Source organism: Macaca thibetana, chromosome 12 (assembly GCF_024542745.1).
Source record: "Macaca thibetana thibetana isolate TM-01 chromosome 12, ASM2454274v1, whole genome shotgun sequence".
In the NCBI taxonomy this organism is placed as follows: domain Eukaryota; kingdom Metazoa; phylum Chordata; class Mammalia; order Primates; family Cercopithecidae; genus Macaca; species Macaca thibetana.
This window is the reverse complement of record NC_065589.1, coordinates 9,397,091-9,415,380: the sequence shown is the minus strand read 5'-3', so window position 1 is coordinate 9,415,380 and position 18,290 is coordinate 9,397,091. Positions and strand designations below refer to the sequence as shown.

The window sequence follows — 18,290 nt, the reverse complement described above, 5'->3', positions numbered from 1 at the left end:
TCTGGAAGCTGGTCCCTCACATGCTCTTTCCCGGCCCTTTCCTTCCAGACTTTGTGAAGACAGAGCGTGATGAGTCCAGTGGGCCAAAGACCCTGAAGAGCCTCACCAGCCATGACCCCATGAAGCAGTGGGAAGCCACCAGCAGGTAAAGTGGGTGTGGGGTAGGTGTGAGGAGGGTGGATATCAGGGACTCATGACAAATTAGCATGGTTTGGCCGGGTGTGATGGTTCATGCCTGTAATTCCGGCACTTTGGGAGGCCAAGGCTGGAGGATCATTTGAGCGCAGGAGTTTTGAGACCAGCCTGGGCAACATATCGAGACCCTGTCTCTAAAAAAAAAAATTTGGCTAGGTGCAGCGGTTCATGCCTGTAATCCCAGTACTTTGGGAGGCCAAGATGGGTGGATCACTTGAGGTCAGGAGTTTGAGACCAGCCTGGCCAACATGGTGAAAACCCATCTCTACTAAAAATACAAAAATTAGCTGGGCATGGTGGCACATGCCTGTAATTCCAGCTACTCGGCGGGGGCGGGGGTGCTGAGGCACAAGAATTGCTTGAACCCAGGAGGCAGAGATTGCAGTGAGCCAAGATTTTGCCACTGCACTCCAGCAGTGACAAAGCGAGACTCTGTCTCAAATAACAATAATAATTAGCTGGGTGTAGTAGTCCTAACTACTTAGGAGGCTGAGATGGAAGGATTGCTTCAGCCCAAAAGGCTGAGGCTGCAGTGAGCTGTGATTGTGCCACTGCACTCCAGCCTAGGCGACAGAGTAAGACCTTGTCTCAAAACAAAACAAAACAAAACACTAGCATGGCTCTGCAGACCCAGGGCCTGTGAGAAGGTGAACTGAAGCACAGAGAGACCCAGGACACAGGAGAAAGAAGCTCCAGCCCAGGAGAGGTGCTCTCCTGACTGCTCGGTGTCGTTTGACTGCTGGGGAGGTTGGTGTGACTGTGACAAAGCCTGGGAAACTCTAACGTGACGGAAAGTTCAGTTTGACTCAGCTAACATTTTTGAGTCCCTATGATGTGTCCAGTTCTAGAGAAATCAAGGCAAATTCAGTGCAGTCCCTGACTTAGGAACTTGCGGCCTAGCGCATGAAGAAGTGACTGCAGAGAGGATGAGAGATTCCAAGTCTACAAATGGTGGCTGTGTCTCCTGTGGGACAAACGACACCAGCAATCATGGGATCTGTGGCCACCAAACCCCACCCTATCACTAGCAAGAAAAATCACTGCGGGAAAATGCACACCGGTTGTTCTCGGCAGAGACTGAACTGAGAATAGTACAGATGTTAAAGTCTGTATTACCAGAATACAGACATCCTTGGTAGCAGGGCTGCCCTAACTCACCGATGTGGTCTCGAGTTCCAGAATCAAGTTCTGGTCTCTTTGCCAGCTCACCAGCCGAGGAGGCAGAACCATGCCAGCAGCAGACATAGCTTGTTCCTCTCCTCCCTCCCTTCCCCACAACACTCGTCCCCACCAACCCTTGCCCTCACCCCAGCCACCCCCGTTGAACACAGGAATTCTCATCTCTAGCACATTCCCTGATCCACTTCCAGCTTCCGACGTTCACAGCTGTGGGCACACAAGCATCCCCTTTCCCTCTTTCCCTCCTATGATATTCCCATCAGCAAATGCATCCTGGCTCTGAAGTGTCTACTGGGTTCCAAAATCAGGATCAGTGTAGGGAAACAAATTCTTTTCCATTTTGACTCGCATGAGAACAAGCATTTATTTCTGAAGCAGACACTGGTGGATGGCAGCAAGGTACAACTCGGAACCAGGCTGGCGGAGCACATGGGAGATGTGGAGTGTCCCTGACAATCTATATACTCAGAACTCAGTTCTCAGGAGGCGAGTGCCTGACACAGTGACAGCATGCAATGTATCTGTTGGGGCCACCTCACCCAGGCCTGGGCCATGCCCTCCATAGCTTTAAGCTGATTGGCCCCCATTCCAGGCTCCAGCCTTGATCTCTGTGACCTCACACTCATTTTTCTAAATATGCACGTGGCTGCCTCCATGCTGACGCTGCACACACAAACGTGTGGGCTGATGTGTTCCAGATGAACCCCTGCCACAGTCTGCCCTGAAAATCCCCTCCTTCCTGCCACCCAGGCCACCCCCCACCATCTCTTTGCCCCACCAGCCTTGCAGCTTCTCACTCCATCCTCTGCACCTGCTCACCAGCCTTCAGACTGTCCAGGAACAGGCCAAACCCCTCTCACCTGGAGGCCTTTGCAAGTACTCTTACCACTGCCGAGAACACTCTCCCCTTCTTTCTCTCTTGTCTGCTTATCTTCTTATCTCAGCTAAAAGACCACCCCTCAGATGGGGCCTCCTGGGGCCACCCAATGCCCAGTTGGTCCCAATGCTTCACTAGCCTCCATCTCTTCCCCTTGTTACTCTCAGACTTCAGCACTACATCAATATTGTGTCTCTGTGCCACTGAGCTTGTTTTTCTCTCCCATCAAAAGTGAGTTCCATAAGAATAGAGACCACGGCTGCCTCACTCACAGCCATATTCCCTCCTCCTGGCCTGGGGCCGGGTGCGTTCAAGGCCCTCAGTAACCACAGTGTTGTGTGGATAGATGAATGAATGAATGAATCACTGCCCAAGAGGTGAAGGAGTTGAGGAGAGCCCGAGGGAGCCCCAGGGTTGTCAGAGGACACTTTCCTTGGGCTGGTGCTGACCCTGAGAAGGGAAGGGACCCCTGAGATGTGACTCCATGTCTTCCCTGCAGGGCCCCTCCATGCAGTGGCTCCAGCATCACCGAAATCCTCAACCCCAACTACATGGGAGTGGGGCCCTTTGGGCCACCAGTGCCCCTGCACATGAAGCAGACCTTGTCCCCTGACCAGCAGCCCACAGCCTGGAGCTATGACCAGCCACCCAAGGACTCCCCGATGGGGCCCTGCAGGGGAGAAAGTCCTACGACACCTCCCTGCCAGCCACCCATATCACCCAAGAAGTTTTTACCCTCGACAGCAAACCGGGGTCTCCCCCCAAGGACGCAGGAGTCAAGGTGAGTATCCTCTTCATTAAGACGGCTCCCTCCCTACTTGTGAAAGCGCCCTGGGCTTTCACCCTAGAATGGAAGCCTCAGAAGGGCCACAATTTGTGTCCGCTTGGCTCATGACTTATGCCTGGGGCCTGAACACAGCAGGCTCCTAAGACATGTATGTGGAGTCTTCCATGTCCTAACCTATTGGTGCAACTCGATTTCTTTTTAAAGGGTAAAAATTTGTAAAGATATTGCCAAGAAAAGGAACCTCCTATAAAAACTATATACATATCAAAAAACAGGTTTTGGGCCGGATGTGGTGGCTCACGCCTATAATCCCAGCACTTTGGGAGGCCAAGGCAGGTGGATCACCTGAGATCGGGAGTTCAAGACCAGCCTGACCAACATAGAGAAACCACGTTTCTACTAAAAATATAAAACTAGCCTGGGGTGGTGGTGCATGCCTGTAATCCCAGCTACTCCGGAGGCTGAGGCAGGAGAATCGCTTGAACCCGGGAGGCGGAGGTTGTGGTGAGCCGAGATCACACCATTGTACTCCACCCTGGGCAACAAGAGCGAAACTCCATCTCAAAAAAAAAAACAAGTTTTGGCCGGTCACGGTGGCTCACGTCTATAATCCCAGCACTTTGGGAGGCTGAGGTGGACGGATCACTTGAGGTTAAGAGTTCGAGTCCAGACTGGCCAACATGGTGAAACCCCATCTCTACTAAAAATACAAAAATTAGCCAGATGCAGTGGGTCACATCTGTAATCCTAGCTGAGGCAGGAGAATTGCTTGAACCCAGAAGGCAGAGGTTGCAGTGAGACAAGATTGCACTACTGCACTCCAGCCTAGGTGGCAGAATGAGACTTCATCTCAAAAAAAAAAAAAAAGAAAAAAAGGCTGGGTGTGGTGGCTCACGCCTGTAATCCCAACACTTTGGGAGGCCGAGGCAGACAGATCACGAGGTCAGGAGATCAAGACCATCCTGGCTAACACGGTGAAACCCCGTCTCTAGTAAAAATACAAAAAATTAGCTGGGCGTGGTGGCGGGCACCTGTAGTCTCAGTTACTCGGGAGGCTGAGGCAGGAGAATCGCTTGTACCTGGGAGGCAGAGGTTGCAGTGAGCTGAGATCACGCCACTGCACTCCAGCCTGGGCAACGGAGCAAGACTCCGTCTCAAAAGAAAAGAAAAAATGTTTCTAAAGCTAGTGAGACTTCGGGCATCTCCCGCTCCCTAGAGGGCCCCATGGGACAGGGTGGGAGTTTCCATGTAGAGCCTGCTCCCACCCTCCAGTTCCCCTCTTTTTTCTCGACCACGAGGTTCCCTGTTCTATAAGCAGCTTCCTAGTCTCTCCTGTGGGGGACACTTAGTTAGAAACTGGACTAGGGATGTAAAAGGCAGAGTAGCTGGCCCGCAGAGAGATGGGGCCTGGCCCTGAAACTCTGGGGAAGCCCCGGACGGTGGAGAAAACTGATCTGAGTCTAGAACTGGGCCAGGCAGAAGAATGGAAGCTAGATAGGAGACCAGGCCAGGCAGCCAAGGAACGGAGTCAGCACTTCCCAAAGGCTCAGCTGCTCTCCAGTATTGCTGGAACAGAGCAGAGCCAACCATGGGCCCCTCATGGATACACAAGTGGGGAGCTCTACATGTTTCTTGTAGCCGCAGGATGACAGACAGGCATGAAAGTGCAGCCCCAATTACCAACGATTTAAGATGGGCAAAATAGCGTGAGCACTGTCTCCCTTGAGGCTCTTTGCTGGTTTATCATAACCTAAGGGGTTCACTCTCAGCCTCTCTTCCCCTACCACTGGTTTTTTTCTTCATCTTTTCTCCACGAGGACTTGGGTGCTGTCCACCACATGGGGCAGAGCCAGCAGGGGGGCTGTTCTCCATCACACACTGTCCTCCAGCTCCCTCCAGCTCCACCCTTCCCAGGCCTGGCCCGGCGGGGCCTTCCTCTGGATGGAGGAGCTGTTGACAGTCTCATTTCCCAAGATGTGCGAGATATGCTCTAAAAAACGGATAGGCTGGGCGCGGTGGCTCACGCCTGTAATCCCAGCACTTTGGGAAGCCAAGATGGGCAGATCACTTGAGGTCAGGAGTTTCAGACCAGCCTGGCCAACATGGTGAAACCCCATCTCTACTGAAAATACAAAAATCAGTCAGGCGTGGTGGCCCACACCCGTAATCCCAGCTACTCAGGAGGCTGAGACACGAGAATCACTTGAACTAGGGAGGCAGAGGTTGCAGTGAGCTGAGGTCACGCCACTGCACGTTAGCCTGGGTGACAGAGCAAGACTCCGTCTCAAAAAAAAGATAGATGGGAGGAAGTCAGGAAGAGAGAGAGAAAATGACAGGACAGGAGAGCCCTGGAGTTCAGCTCAGCTGTCTCTCTTTCCCTCTGTACAGAATGTGTTGATAGGATGTCAGACCCCGGTCATTCCCTAAGAAACTTGGGGGGAGGAGAAACAACCTCAGTTTCCTGCCCTGGAAATATGAGGACAAAAGGCACTATTCAGTGGGTATCAAGGTGCCTGTGTGGCCACCTCTTTGGAGACCCCAGGAAAGGGAGCTCTAAGCAACCCGAAAGAACAAGGAGCATGATTATTTGTGTAAGTGAATGATTTTCAGTTTCCAAAGTGAATGGATCTTGGTGCATAACAATGAGCACACAGCTTGGTGGGAGCATGTTCCCCACAGCCCCATGGCGACAGCTGCAGACAGGCTGCCATCCACGGGCAAGGGGCCCCCAGGGTGCGCTTCTAACTTATTGCTCGCCAAGGAGGCGCTTGGAGCCTGGAGCCCTGCAGCTCACACACCTGCCTCATCCCTTTCCGCTGCTCCAGGTCCCGGGCTCAGCCAGAGCAAAGGCTGTGGAAGCAGATGTTACAAGCACCATCACCCAGACCCAAGTGCAGGGACTGACCTTCTGGTTTGCCAAGTACTGTCCCAGTTTTAGCACTAAAAGCCCCACATCTCAGGAGACCCTTCAGTCTTGCGCAAGCAAGGACAGCTGGTGACCCCAGACAGAAGCGGTGCAGTTAGGAAGGGGACTCTTCTCAGCTCCTGGAAAGTGCTTAGCTGCTTTAGAGATGAGACTCTGGTCTCCTGAATCTGAGAAGTACAGTCATTTGCTGCAGGAATCAACTCTGTCCCCTGGATATCAGTTCCTTTATTCAACAACTGTGGCCTGCTATAGGAGTCGATTTCTTGTTACCTTTGGTCAGGAGAATAAGACTTACTTTTGAGTTTTTTGTGGTTTTCCCCAGTCTTCCCCGTCCGCCCCCACCAAGCCTTCCCTCTCTACGTGCAGCAGAAGCCTCCTCTTAGAGGGAAGGCTTCCCTGGTCTCTATCTCGCTGCTCTTTTCCCAGAGGAGTGAGCTTTGGAATCACAAAAGGGCTTGCACCCAGGGCTCTCTTCCTGGTCCTGCCCCCAGTTCTCTGAAGTGAGCCCCCTCCTCCCATCTCAGCCACTGAGAGAGGGTGGTCAGAGATCAGGACTTCTTTCTCCTTCATCTGAAAACTTGTGACCATGCCAGTTACTCCCTCCTGTGCCCTCTTCCCTTGGCTAACTCACAGCAACGGCCTTTGCGGGTCCACACAGGGTCAGAAGAGGGCTGCACATGGAGGGGCACCTTTCCAAAGTCTTTGTTTGAGGCCCCAGCATTTCTATATGCATCTGCTCTAAGGTGTTTCCAAAAAATAATGGGCAACACCCCCAAGTGCATAGTCAGGCTCCCTTTGGTGTGTCCCTAAGGCTAGCCTCCTTGGAGCTCCGTGGCATCTCACTGGCACCTGTGTGAGGACGACATCCTGCCTCTGTCCCCTGAGCCCACATCTGCTCCCCAAAGAGTCACTGTTGAGTGCCTCTGAGCAGCTTCTCAGTGCACATTCCATCAGCAACAGGCGTGACAGCCTCAGTGGGTTCCCAGTGATCCACAGTTTCTTCACAGTAGCTTCCTTTTTTGTAGAAAGCAGATCCCAGAACACTCTCCTGGGAGATTCTGCTGCTGGTCAGGAAGTAAAATGCATTCCCATTCCTCATTCTCATAGTTTGCTCAGCAGAAAATCACCTCCAGTCAGAGCAGTGATAAATCAGAACACAAACAAGCAAAGGCAGCGCTTACCTACTTTGGGTCACAACACAGAAGCTTCCCCTGCCCATGAGTTGGTTGGGCCTTTCTTCTAGCTACTGGCCTTGGTTTCCCCAGTACTCACAAGTGTCCGAGTTCCCTCTGACTTGCACCACAACCGCCACCTGTTCCTTCCACTATGAGTTAGTAGAGCCTTCCAAGGAGAGGACTTCATGTGGCTGGGAAGGATGCTGTGTTAACTGGGATGTTGGCCCCCTGAGCTCAGATTCTGTCCTTGTTTGTGGCTGTGTTGCTGTGCATGGGGAAGTGTCTCACACACAAATTTGGTAGATGGAGCCTCTTGAGCTTTCACCCTCAAGTAGCACAAGTGGTTTCTGAGGAGGAGGTGTGATTGCCTTCCTGGGCAGTCATGCAAATGCTGGGTCGGAGCAGAATTGCTAGAGTCAGAGGAGAGGCTGGGGGTGGGGATGGGAGGAGCCAGGAAAGGAGGCCTGTTGACTGGGGAGGTGGGGAGGGGCTGTGGAGAGCAGGCTCATCTGAGGATGAGGGGTTGATACTGAGGTGCCATATAAGTGCTTGCTTCATTTCTCCTACAAATCCTCCAGTCCTGTGCCCCTTGCTCAAAGATGCTCTGATGTGAACAGGTTTTATGGTGGAAAAGGTCCTAGACCAGAACTGAGGCTCTCTTTGAGGACAACGTATGATAAACACAGTACTGTTTCCTCCTCCTTTTTTTTACTTGAGGTGAAATTCACTGAACATAAAATTAACCATTTCAGGCCGGGCGTGGTGGCTCAAGCCTGTAATCCCAGTACTTTGGGAGGCCGAGACGGGTGGATCACTAGGTCAGAAGATCGAGACCATCCTGGCTAACACGGTGAAACCCTGTCTCTACTAAAAAATACAAAAAACTAGCCGGGCGAGGTGGCGGGCGCCTGTAGTCCCAGCTACTCAGGAGGCTGAGGCAGGAGAATGGCGTGAACCCGGGAGGCGGAGCTTGCAGTGAGCTGAGATCCGGCCACTGCACTCCAGCCTGGGCGACAGAGCGAGACTCCGTCTCAAAAATAAATAAATAAATAAAAATTAAAAAAAAGTTAACCATTTCAAAATGAACAGTTTGCTAGGCTGGGCACAGTGGCTTGTGCCTGTAATCCCAGCACTTTGGGAAGCCAAAGTGAGAAGATTGCTTGAGGCCAAGAGTTCAAGACCAGCCTGGGCAATATAGTGAGACCCCCCCCCATCTCTTCAAAATAAAACAAAACAAAAAAATTAGCCAGGCCTGGTGGCATTGCTACTCCCAGCAACGTCCAGCTACTCCTAGCTACTCCCAAGTAGTCCCAGCTACTTGGGAGGCTGAGGGGAAGGATTGCTTGAGCCCAAAAGGTTGAGGCAGCAGTGAGCCATGATCACACCACTGCACTCCCATCTGGGCGACAGAGCAAGACTCTGTCTCTAGAACAAAACAAGACAAAACAATTTGGTGGCATTCAGTACATTTACAATGTTACACGTCTCTAACTAGTTCAGAAATATTTTTATCACCCCAAAGAAAGACCCAGAGTCATTAAGCAGTCACGCCCCCTGTCTTCTCCCCTGAACATGTGTCTTCCCTGCTCTGTCCCTGTCTCTAGGCCCAGTGACCTGGGGAAGAACGCAGGAGACACGCTGCCTCAGGAGGACCTGCCTCTGACAAAGCCCGAGATGTTTGAGAACCCCCTGTACGGGTCCGTGAGTTCCTTCCCTAAACCTGCTCCCAGGAAGGACCAGGAATCCCCGAAAATGCTGCGGAAGGAGCCCCCGCCCTGCCCGGAACCCGGCATCTTGTCGCCCAGCATCGTGCTCACCAAAGCCCAGGAGGCTGATCGCGGCGAGGGGCCCGGCAAGCAGGCGCCCGCGCCCCGGCTGCGCTCCTTCACCTGCTCGTCCTCTGCCGAGGGCAGGGCGGCGGGCGGGGACAAGAGCCAAGGGAAGCCGAAGACGGCCATCAGCTCCCAGGCCCCAGTGCCAGTCAAGAGGCCCATCAAGCCTTCCAGGTCGGAAATGAACCAGCAGACCCAGCCCACCCCGACGCCGCGGCCGCCGCTGCCAGTCAAGAGCCCGGCGGTCCTGCACCTCCAGCACTCCAAGAGCCGCGACTACCGCGACAACAGCGAGCTCCCGTACCATGGCAAGCACCGGCCGGAGGAGGGGCCACCGGGGCCTCTAAGCAGGACTGCCATGCAGGTGCGGGGCGCCACACGTGGGCTCGTGTGCATGTGTGCGCGTGTGCATGCGTGAGTGCGTATGTGTGTGCCTATGCATGTGTGTGTGCATGCATGTGTGCACGCATGCATGTGCTCACATGCGAGTGATGGTCTTGGGAACTGCTCCATGAAAAGGGAGAGTCAGGATTTGAACCCAGGCCTGACTGTCCCACACATCCCTGACCCTGCATTGCCTCTGCAGCAGTTGTTGAAAGGAAGAAAGGTGGGGCTGTGGATAAACTCTTAGTCCAGTGTCAGGCCCAGAGGAAGAAGATTCCATAAAGAAAAGGAACCTAAATCATTTATATCTCATTGTTATTATTATAATTTTTTTTTTGAAACGGAGTTTCACCAGGCACAGTGGATCATGAGGTCAGGAGATCAAGACTATCCTGGCCAACATGATGAAACCCCGTCTCTACTAAAATACAAAAATTGACCCGGGCATGGTGGTGTGCACCTGTAGTCCCAGCTACTCGGGAGGCTGAGGCAGGGGAATCACTTGAACCTGGAAGGCGGAGGTTGCCGTGAGGCGAGATCATGCCACTGCACTCCAGCCTGGTGACAGAGCAAGACTCCATCTCAAAAAATTAAAAAAAAAAAACAAAAACCAAATGGAGTTTCACTCTTTGTTGCCCAGGCTAGAGTCCAGTAACCTCTGCCTCCTGGGTTCAAGCAATTCTCCTGTCTCAGTCTCCCAAGTAGCTGGGATTACAGGCACCTGCAACCACGCCTGGCTAATTTTTGTATTTTTAGTAGAAATGGGGTTTCACCATGTTGACCAGGCTGGTCTCAAACTCCTGACCTCAGGTGATCTGCCCACCTGGGCCTCCCAAAGTTCTGGGATTACATGCGTAAGCCACCACACCCAGCCTCATTCTTATTATTCACACTCATATTTGAAAATTTCCCAGTATTTTGGAGAATTCAGCACACTTTCCCTTTCCTTCATGTAAAATAAAAAATTTTTTGAGCAAGACTAACAGTGATTAAGAACAGACTCTGGGCCAGGCATAGTGGCTCACGCCTGTAATCCCAGCACTTTGGGAAGCCAAGACGGGTGGGTCACCTGAGGTCAGGAGTTGAAGACCAGCCTGACCAATATGGTGAAACTCCGTCTCTACTAAAAATACAAAAATTAGCTGGGCATTGTGGTGTGCACCTGTAATCCCAGCTACTCAGGAGGCTGAGACAGGAGAATTGCTTGAACCCAGGAGGTGGAGGTTGCAGTGAACCGAGATCGTGACACTGCACTCCAGCCTGGGCAACAGAGTGAGACTCCATCTCAAAAAAAAAAAAAAAAAAAAAAAAAAAAAAAAAAAAAAAAAAAAAGAACAGACTGCAGAGCCAGGCTATGTTGGATTTGAATCCCAGCCCTCCCACTTCCTAGCTCTGTGCCTTGAACCTCAGTTTACCCATCTGTAAAAAGGGGCTGTTAATGGTACCTACCTCATAGCCTTAGAAGGAGAATTGCATTATAGGCTATTTTGTATTATTACCATGTATTATCATCTATATAGAAATTATATATTTATATTTATGTATTTACATTGATATCCATTACATATCATTTCATATATATGCTATACGTATTACATATGTGTATATATTTTTTACATATATATAGATAAAGATATATGGTACTTACCTGGGCATGGTGCTATGCACCTGTAGTCCCAGCTACTGGGAAGGCTGAGGCATGAGGCTAGCTAGAGCCCAAGAATTCAAGGCTGCAGTGAGCTATGATTGCGCCACTGCACTCTCGCCTAGGCAACAGAGTAAGACCAAGACCCCATTTCTAAAAAGCAATTTTTTTAAATAACTAGGTAAAGTACTTAGAACAGTGAGCCCTGGCTCTTCTCAGCTACATGTTAAAGGAAGCATGGCCTAGCCCACAGCATGCAGGGACCCGGGCCACTTAGTTCAACATGGCCTGGTGAGAATGAGCCCTGACAGCCCTTCTGTTCTTGTCCCACAGTGAAGCCCTCAGTGAGCTGCCAGTGAGTCGGGAGCCCAGAGGAACAGCGCGAAGCCACTGGACCCTCTGCCAGGACCTCCTGCTGGCTCCTCCTGCCCAGCTTCCTATGCAAGGCTTTGTGTTTTCAGGAAAGAGCCTAGCTTCTCTGTGGCCCAGGGAGTTCACTGCCTGTGAGACTTGGCACCAAGTGCTGAGGCTGGAAGAAAAACGCACACCAGACAGGCAACAAATAGTCTGGGTCTCCAGCTCGCTCTTGGTACTTGGGACCCCAGTGCCTTGTTGAGGGCGCCATTCTGAAGAAAGGAACTGCAGCGCCGATTCGAGGGTGGAGATATAAATAATAATAATAATGTTAATAATAATAATGACCACGTGAATCGAACACTCACGATGTGCCAAGTGCTGTGCTAAGTGCTTTACGAACATTCATCACATCAGGATGACCTTGAGAGCTGAGGCTCTAGCCACTTAAAACCACGTGCCCAAACCCACCAGTTCATGGTGTGTGTTCGGAGGGGTGAAAGCATTAAGAAGGCCAGTGCCCTCCTGGAGTGAGACAAGGGCTTAGCCTTAAGGAGCTGAAGAGTCTGGGTAGCTTGTTTAGGGTACAAGAAGCCTGTTCTGTCCAGCTTCAGTGACACAAGCTGCTTTAGCTAAAGCCCGGGAGTCCCGGCATCGCTGAGCTGAGAGCAGGGATCTACCTGGCTTCTCAGTTCTTTAGTTGGAAGGAGCAGGAAATCAGCTCCTACTCTCCAGTGGAGAGATCTGGCCTCAGCCTGGGCTGGAGATGCCAAGGACTGTGCCAGGTTCCCTGTGCCCTCCTCGAGGTGGGCAGCCATCACCAGCCACAGTTAAGCCAAGCCCCCCAACACATATTCCATCATGCAGATAGAAGAGTCTTTGCTGTTGCTCCCGAAAGCCGTGCTCTCCAGCCTGGCTGCCAGGGAGGGTGGGCCTCTTGATTCCAGGCTCTTGAAATAGTGCAGCCTTTTCTTCCTCTCTCTGTGTCTTTCAGCTCTGCTTCGTTGGTTATTAGGAGAATAGATGGGTGATGTCTTTCCTTATGTTGCTTTTTCAACATAGCAGAATTAATGTAGGGAGCTAAATGCAGCGGTATGTGTGAACGCAGAAGGGTATGTGCCCCACATTCCCGTGGTGGAAGTCTGCATGACCAATAAATTGTGCCTTTCTCACTCAGCTGTGTATGTGGCGTTTTTCTTGACATTCGGAGCCATAGATACCCTTCTAGACGGCAGGGCCTACACAGGGCACAACTCAGGCAGTTAAGGGTTCGTGGTGGTAATGGATGGTGTTGCCCTGACCAGATGGGACACCATAGAGCCAGTCTGAAGCTGGTCCTGTACCGGGGACAGGGGTAAACGGCACTCCTTCCCTCCTTCCATCCACACATCTTCCTGGCACTCCAAGCGCCCTGCGGCGACCCAGAGGCCACAAGCATCCCCTCCATACCTGCTGTCCTGCGGCCCACAAGCTCCTCCCAGCTCTTATAAGTTTTCAGTGCTTAAGCTGCAGAGACAAAAAAACTACATGTCAGCACTCCCCAGGTCATGGGTTCCCTGGCCCAGAGGCACAGTGCAGGCCACTTCCATAGCACCTCTGCCCCACCTCAGGCTGCCTGGGCTCTGCTCCTGCTCACAGACACCAGGCCTGGGCTCCAGGCAGGACCTGGAGCAGTGCCTTGGCAGCCTCCAAGCAAACCGTTCACTCCCGCACCTCAGTGGCTCGTGGAGCTCAGCAGGGGCAGGACTGAGTGCCTGCTGGGACCACGGCTCCCTACCCCCGCTCAGGTGTCCCCACCCTGCAGGCTCACTGCCTGGTGTCCATGTAGAACCTGACCTAAGTCCCAGGCCCCAGCCTCTGACTCAATAGACCAAGGACCAGGGTGGAGAGAGAGCTGGAGACACCCGACATTCTTTAGCCTCCCAGCCCCCATCACCAGAGCTGAGGACCCAGGCATGGGTGCCCCTGGTCCCTAGGGAACCCACTGGCTGCCGGGGTGGGCTGGCATGCTACACAAGTGCCATCATCTGCTCCGCCACAGGGAAAATGTCAAGCCCGAGGCCCCATGCCCGCTTAGGATGGATGTCTAGGCGCTCCCCGGCATTTCTGTGGGTTCCCAGGAGATACAGGTAGGAGAGCAGCTGTATGGGGCATGCCTCATGCTCCCCCTCGCCTTCTCTGGGTTCTAGTCACTCGAGCAAATGCAGTGCCTCCACCACAGTCAAACCCAAGGCTGCTGTGAGGACCTGGCTTTGATTGCACGTGGTCAGACAGCTGAGGCCCACCTGGTGCTCAGAACAGGAAATGCTGTGGAATGCAAGAATTTTCATCCTTGTCTTTTCCATCTCTCATCCCTGCACCCACCCCGAGAAGTCCCTGACCACTTTCTCCTTAGGCTCTTGGCTGCCATGATCATCTGGGTTCCACCTTGATCAGGTCTCTCTCCTGTCTCTCCTTTCCTGACAATTCTAGGCATTCCAAACACCCAATTTCCCCCTTCTGGCAGGGTGGGGGGGAACCCAGCCATCCCCACCTCCTTATCACCTACATAATTCACCTCCAAGTAATTCACCTACACCAGGCTCCTTAACCAAGAAGGCAGGTCAATTAACCAGCTCTCCTCATCAAAGTGCTCCATTCCTAGGATGAATTCCACCACCCTCTGAGATTGCAGATGCTGCTACAGCCACTGTTCCTTTTAAGAGGTAATTTTTTCCTTCTCTGCATGATGCCGTGAAGGCTGGTTGAGAGCAGCAGAGCTTGTGCTGACAGGAAGGTGTTACCCTCATGATGGACAGTCTCTAGCAGTGCTCTTACCAGCACTTCCAACCTGCCTGCAGCCTGGAGGGCAGTGCCAGCAGCCCATGCCACCTGCAGGGACAGAGTCAGCCATGGGCTCCTCCTCCTTCCTGGATTCCCATTCTTTTTCCACACCATTTTCCCCGCTCTAATAAGAGAGAAATTAGTGAGTCATTCAGAAAAGCTCTCTCCCACAGCTACCTTCCCTGGTTCCAGCCTACCAGGTTCTCATCTTTGCATGTCCTTAAAATAGCTCCTTTCTCTTGGCAAACAAATTTCCATGGAGACCCAGCTATGGGAAGGCCCAGAAGCTTTCTGCAAGGCAGCAAACTCAGCTCCCAGCCTTCACTCCGACAGAGATCCTTTATAATGCAAATGTGTGGCCTCACCCCCACAGACACTCCCTCCCACAAAGGTCCCATTTTGGGAAATCTGAACCACCCAGGGAACGCACTGGGAGGTTGAGTCTAGGTGCAGGCAATCTAGTTTCTTGTTATTTTCTGACGGGGTGGCTGGCCTGCACTGGTGAGTTCTCTCAGGTCACAGCAGACCAACCACTAGGCTTACCAGTGACTAATCTCACAGCAGGCATACCCAGCTCAGGCTCTTCCTCCATGCACTTGACCACACATGTTGATGGTGTGCACTGGGCCTTGGGGTCAGTGCTTCTACTGAGGGAGGCCATGGGGTGGGAGGGATCCTGGACTGTGGGAACAGATAGAATGGAGCTGAAATGTCTCTTATTTCCTAAAACTATAATCTTGCACAGGTTTCTTAGCTTTTCTGGGTCTCAATCTCCACATCTGTACAATGGAAGGAAGGCTACCTCCTGTCTGGTGTGGTTGTCGAAGATGCACTGAGCTCATCTCTGCAAAGTCCCTGGCTCGGTGCCTGGCCCTGCTGTAGGGGTTCATTGAGTGTTATCCTGTTCCCTCATCCTGCGAGACAAGGCAGTGAGGGAGGGCACTGTGCACTGGAAAAGAAGCAAAGAGAAGAGCTTTGGGGATGAAGGAATGTCCAAGGCGGAGGTAAAGGCAAGAGAATGAATAAATAAACAAGGCAGGCCATCCAGGGGGCAAGTCAGGGCTGTGAAAAGCCATAAAGAGCAGGGAGCTAGATCAGGCTAAGGCGTGGATAACTGAGGCCAGGAGGAACTAGACGAGGCCAGGTGGGCTATCTGAGGCTAATGAGGGACTAGTTGCGGTCAAGGAGAGGCCAGGCTAGTTGAGGCCAGGAACACTAGTTGAAGCCAGACGTGCAGGTGGATTCTGTAGCTACACAGAGCACAGTTGCTCAGATGACCTGACCCAGTGGGAACAGACCCAACAGACGCATAGGAACACTTCATGGGGCAGTGCTGGGCAGTGTTTCTGGCCACTAGGGACATGTAGGCAGATCCAGTTATCACAAAGCAGCTTTGCGCCCCACGGCGGTTCTGGATGGGCCTGTGCCTGCGAGACTCCTGCACTTGTCTCTCCCTCCTTTGGCTTTTTCTTCCTCCTTCCCTAACCATGTCAATGACTTGCAGTCCTGCTTCTTTCTGCAGGGAATGGGGAGCCTTGGGGACCCCAGAGCACACAATGGCGTGCTTGCTCAGCACTTAGGAAGGTCAAGAATAGGGTGAGGCAAGCAAGTCTCAGGGAATGCAAAAGGTAACCGACACTCACTCTCCATTTCTTACCCTGAACTTGCACCACCTCAGATTTAAACATCCCCCCACCCGTCCCTGCCTTGCCTCCCCTTCATCCAAGCCCTGAGGAGCAGGCAGAAAAGTGAAAGTTTGATTCCAGAAGGAGGCGAATTCCTGTGGCTGAAAGGTGACGACGCTCTGACCCGCAGCCCTGGCAGGGCCTTGGAAGGCGAAGGAAGGGCTGGAGGTGCAGGCGGGAGAGGCCATCCTCTGCATCATGTGGAATCCTGTTTTAGTGCATGGGCTATAAATTGAATTTCCAGGCCTTATTTAGAGTACATCCCCACAAATGGCTTGTCCTGCTTCTGTTATTTTTAAAAAGCACTCTGTTTAGGTAGTAGTTGAGAGCACAGACTCGGGAGCCAAACTGCTTAAACACGTCAAAAATGTGCTAGGCTGTGAGCATTGTACAGAAGAAGGCAACATGCCCAGCTTCCAGAAGAGGCCGACGCACAGTCCAGCAGTTACAGTGCCAGGTGGTAAGGGGTATGCAGACAAAAGCCCCCGGCGATGAGTTTCCTTTCAGGGTTAGCTGGGAAATGTTTCAGATTTAGAGTTAGTATTTAGAATGATAACTAGACTGGTGCTGAGGATCTTGGACTCTGGGGTCAGAACACTTGGGTTCAGCCCCCAGCCCTACCGCCTGCCACTGACTGGCAGGCCATATGACCATTGCTAAGTACTTAACTTCGATTTCTCCATCTGTAAAAACGAGATGATAATGACATCGACCTCACAGAGGACTTGTGAGGATTAAAAGGCATGCTAATGTAAATAGCCCTGCTGCAGGTAAGCACTCAATACATGTCGCTGTTATCAACATGATGCTGTCACAAAGACAACGTAATTCTCCATGTTCCCACTGCAGCCTTGGCAGCTACAAGGCCACAGAGTTTTTGCCATTTACAAGCCCTTCTCAAGGTGACTCATTTCTGGAATCAAGGCCTGGTCTTGGCCCCAGATCTGACAAACAGCAGGGCCTTGGCCAGGTCACTCCTGCAGGCCACACCATTTGTGACACCTGTGACACAAGAAGTAAGGCCCTGTGCCTGCCAGGAGGGGCACGGCACCTGTAGCAGCACAGCCACCACGCACAGCCACAGTCCCAGCACCCATGTGCTGGTGAGTTCCACCACTCATTCCCCATCCTCGGATGCCTTCTACAATCCAGCCCTGGAATCCTGTCCGACCATTGCACAAAGCAAAGGGGGCCTGGGACAAGTGTGCCTCCATCTTGCAGGCTAACTGCTGGAGGAACTAACCCATGCGGAAGTGCTCCCCACAGGGCAGGGGTTCTGGACCACGACACTACTGACATGTGGGGCTGGGTCATTCTTCGGTGTGGCGCTGGCTGGTGCACTGCGTAGCAGCATCCCTGGTCTCTGCCCACTAGACGCTAGAACCCACCCCCAGACATTCCCAGATGTCACCATCTGGCAGAGAGAATGGCATAATCACCCCCAGAAGTGGACAACTGCCATAGAGCACTTCTGAGAAAAGGTTGCTCATTGCTGAAGAAGGTAAATATACTAATTTTGACACCAAACACACACAAATATGCATGCATGCGCACATGCAGGAAGGAGGTGCCCCCCCACGAATCTGGAGAAATATCACGGGGCTCGGCTGGGCGTGGCGGCTCACGCCTGTAATTCCAGCACTTTGGCAGGCTGAGGTAGGCGGACCACGAGGTCAGGAATTTGAGACCAGCCCGGCCAATGTGGTGAAACCCTGTCTCCACTAAAAAATACAAAAAATTAGCCGGGCGTGGTGGCGGGTGCCTGTAGTCCCAGCTACTTGGGAGGCTGAGGCAGGAGAATGGCGTGAATCCAGGAGGCGGAGCTTGCAGTGAGCCGAGATCGCGCCACTGCACTCCAGCCTGGGGGACAGAGCAAGACTCCTTCTCAAAAAAAAAAAAAAAGCCTGGCATGGTGGCAGGCACCTGTAATCCCAGCTACTCCGGAGGCTGAGGGAGGAGAATCACTTGAATCCGGGAGGTGGAGGTTGCAGTGAGCCGAGATCACACCACTGCACTCCAGCCAGGGTGACAGAGCGAGACTCTGTCTGAAGGGGTGGCCTGCCCCTCCACACCTGTGGGCGTTTCTCGTTAGGTTGAACGAGAGACTTGAGGAAAGAAATGAGACACAGAGACAAAGTATAGAGAAAGAAAAAGTGGGCCCAGGGGACCAGTGTTCAGCATACAGAGGACCCGCGCCGGCACCGGTCTCTGAGTTCCCTCAGTATTTATTGATCATTATCTTTACCATCTTACAAAAAGGGAAGTGGCAGGATAATAGGATCATCGCAGGGAGAAGGTCAGCAGTAAGACAAATGAATAAAGATCTCTGTGACACAAGTTTAAGGAAAAGTACTGTGCCTTGATATGCATATGTAAACATCTCCATAAATCTTTTTAGTGCATAAAGAGCAGCATTGAGCTAGCAAGT

General features: G+C 52.3%; 3 protein-coding genes across 3 annotated transcripts in view; 2 read left to right on the top strand and 1 right to left on the bottom strand.

The window, feature by feature from the left end:
- LOC126932571 (ephexin-1) overlaps positions 1-8,699 on the bottom strand; it is a 334,934-nt gene extending 326,235 nt beyond the window's left edge. Inside the window, exon 1 of the mRNA XM_050751567.1 lies at positions 8,689-8,699. The gene's annotated coding sequence lies outside the window, so the exon portion shown is untranslated. The remainder of the gene's footprint in view (positions 1-8,688) is intronic.
- Positions 1-12,530, top strand: part of INPP5D (inositol polyphosphate-5-phosphatase D) — a 154,131-nt gene extending 141,601 nt beyond the window's left edge. The window contains exons 24-27 of the mRNA XM_050751561.1: positions 49-145; positions 2,751-3,032; positions 8,744-9,335; positions 11,334-12,530. Coding sequence (XP_050607518.1) covers positions 49-145; positions 2,751-3,032; positions 8,744-9,335; positions 11,334-11,336 — 974 coding nt within the window. The 3' untranslated portion in view covers positions 11,337-12,530. The remainder of the gene's footprint in view (positions 1-48; positions 146-2,750; positions 3,033-8,743; positions 9,336-11,333) is intronic.
- DGKD (diacylglycerol kinase delta) overlaps positions 1-18,290 on the top strand; it is a 681,592-nt gene that overhangs the window by 399,050 nt on the left and 264,252 nt on the right. The gene's annotated exons all lie outside the window — the stretch shown is intronic.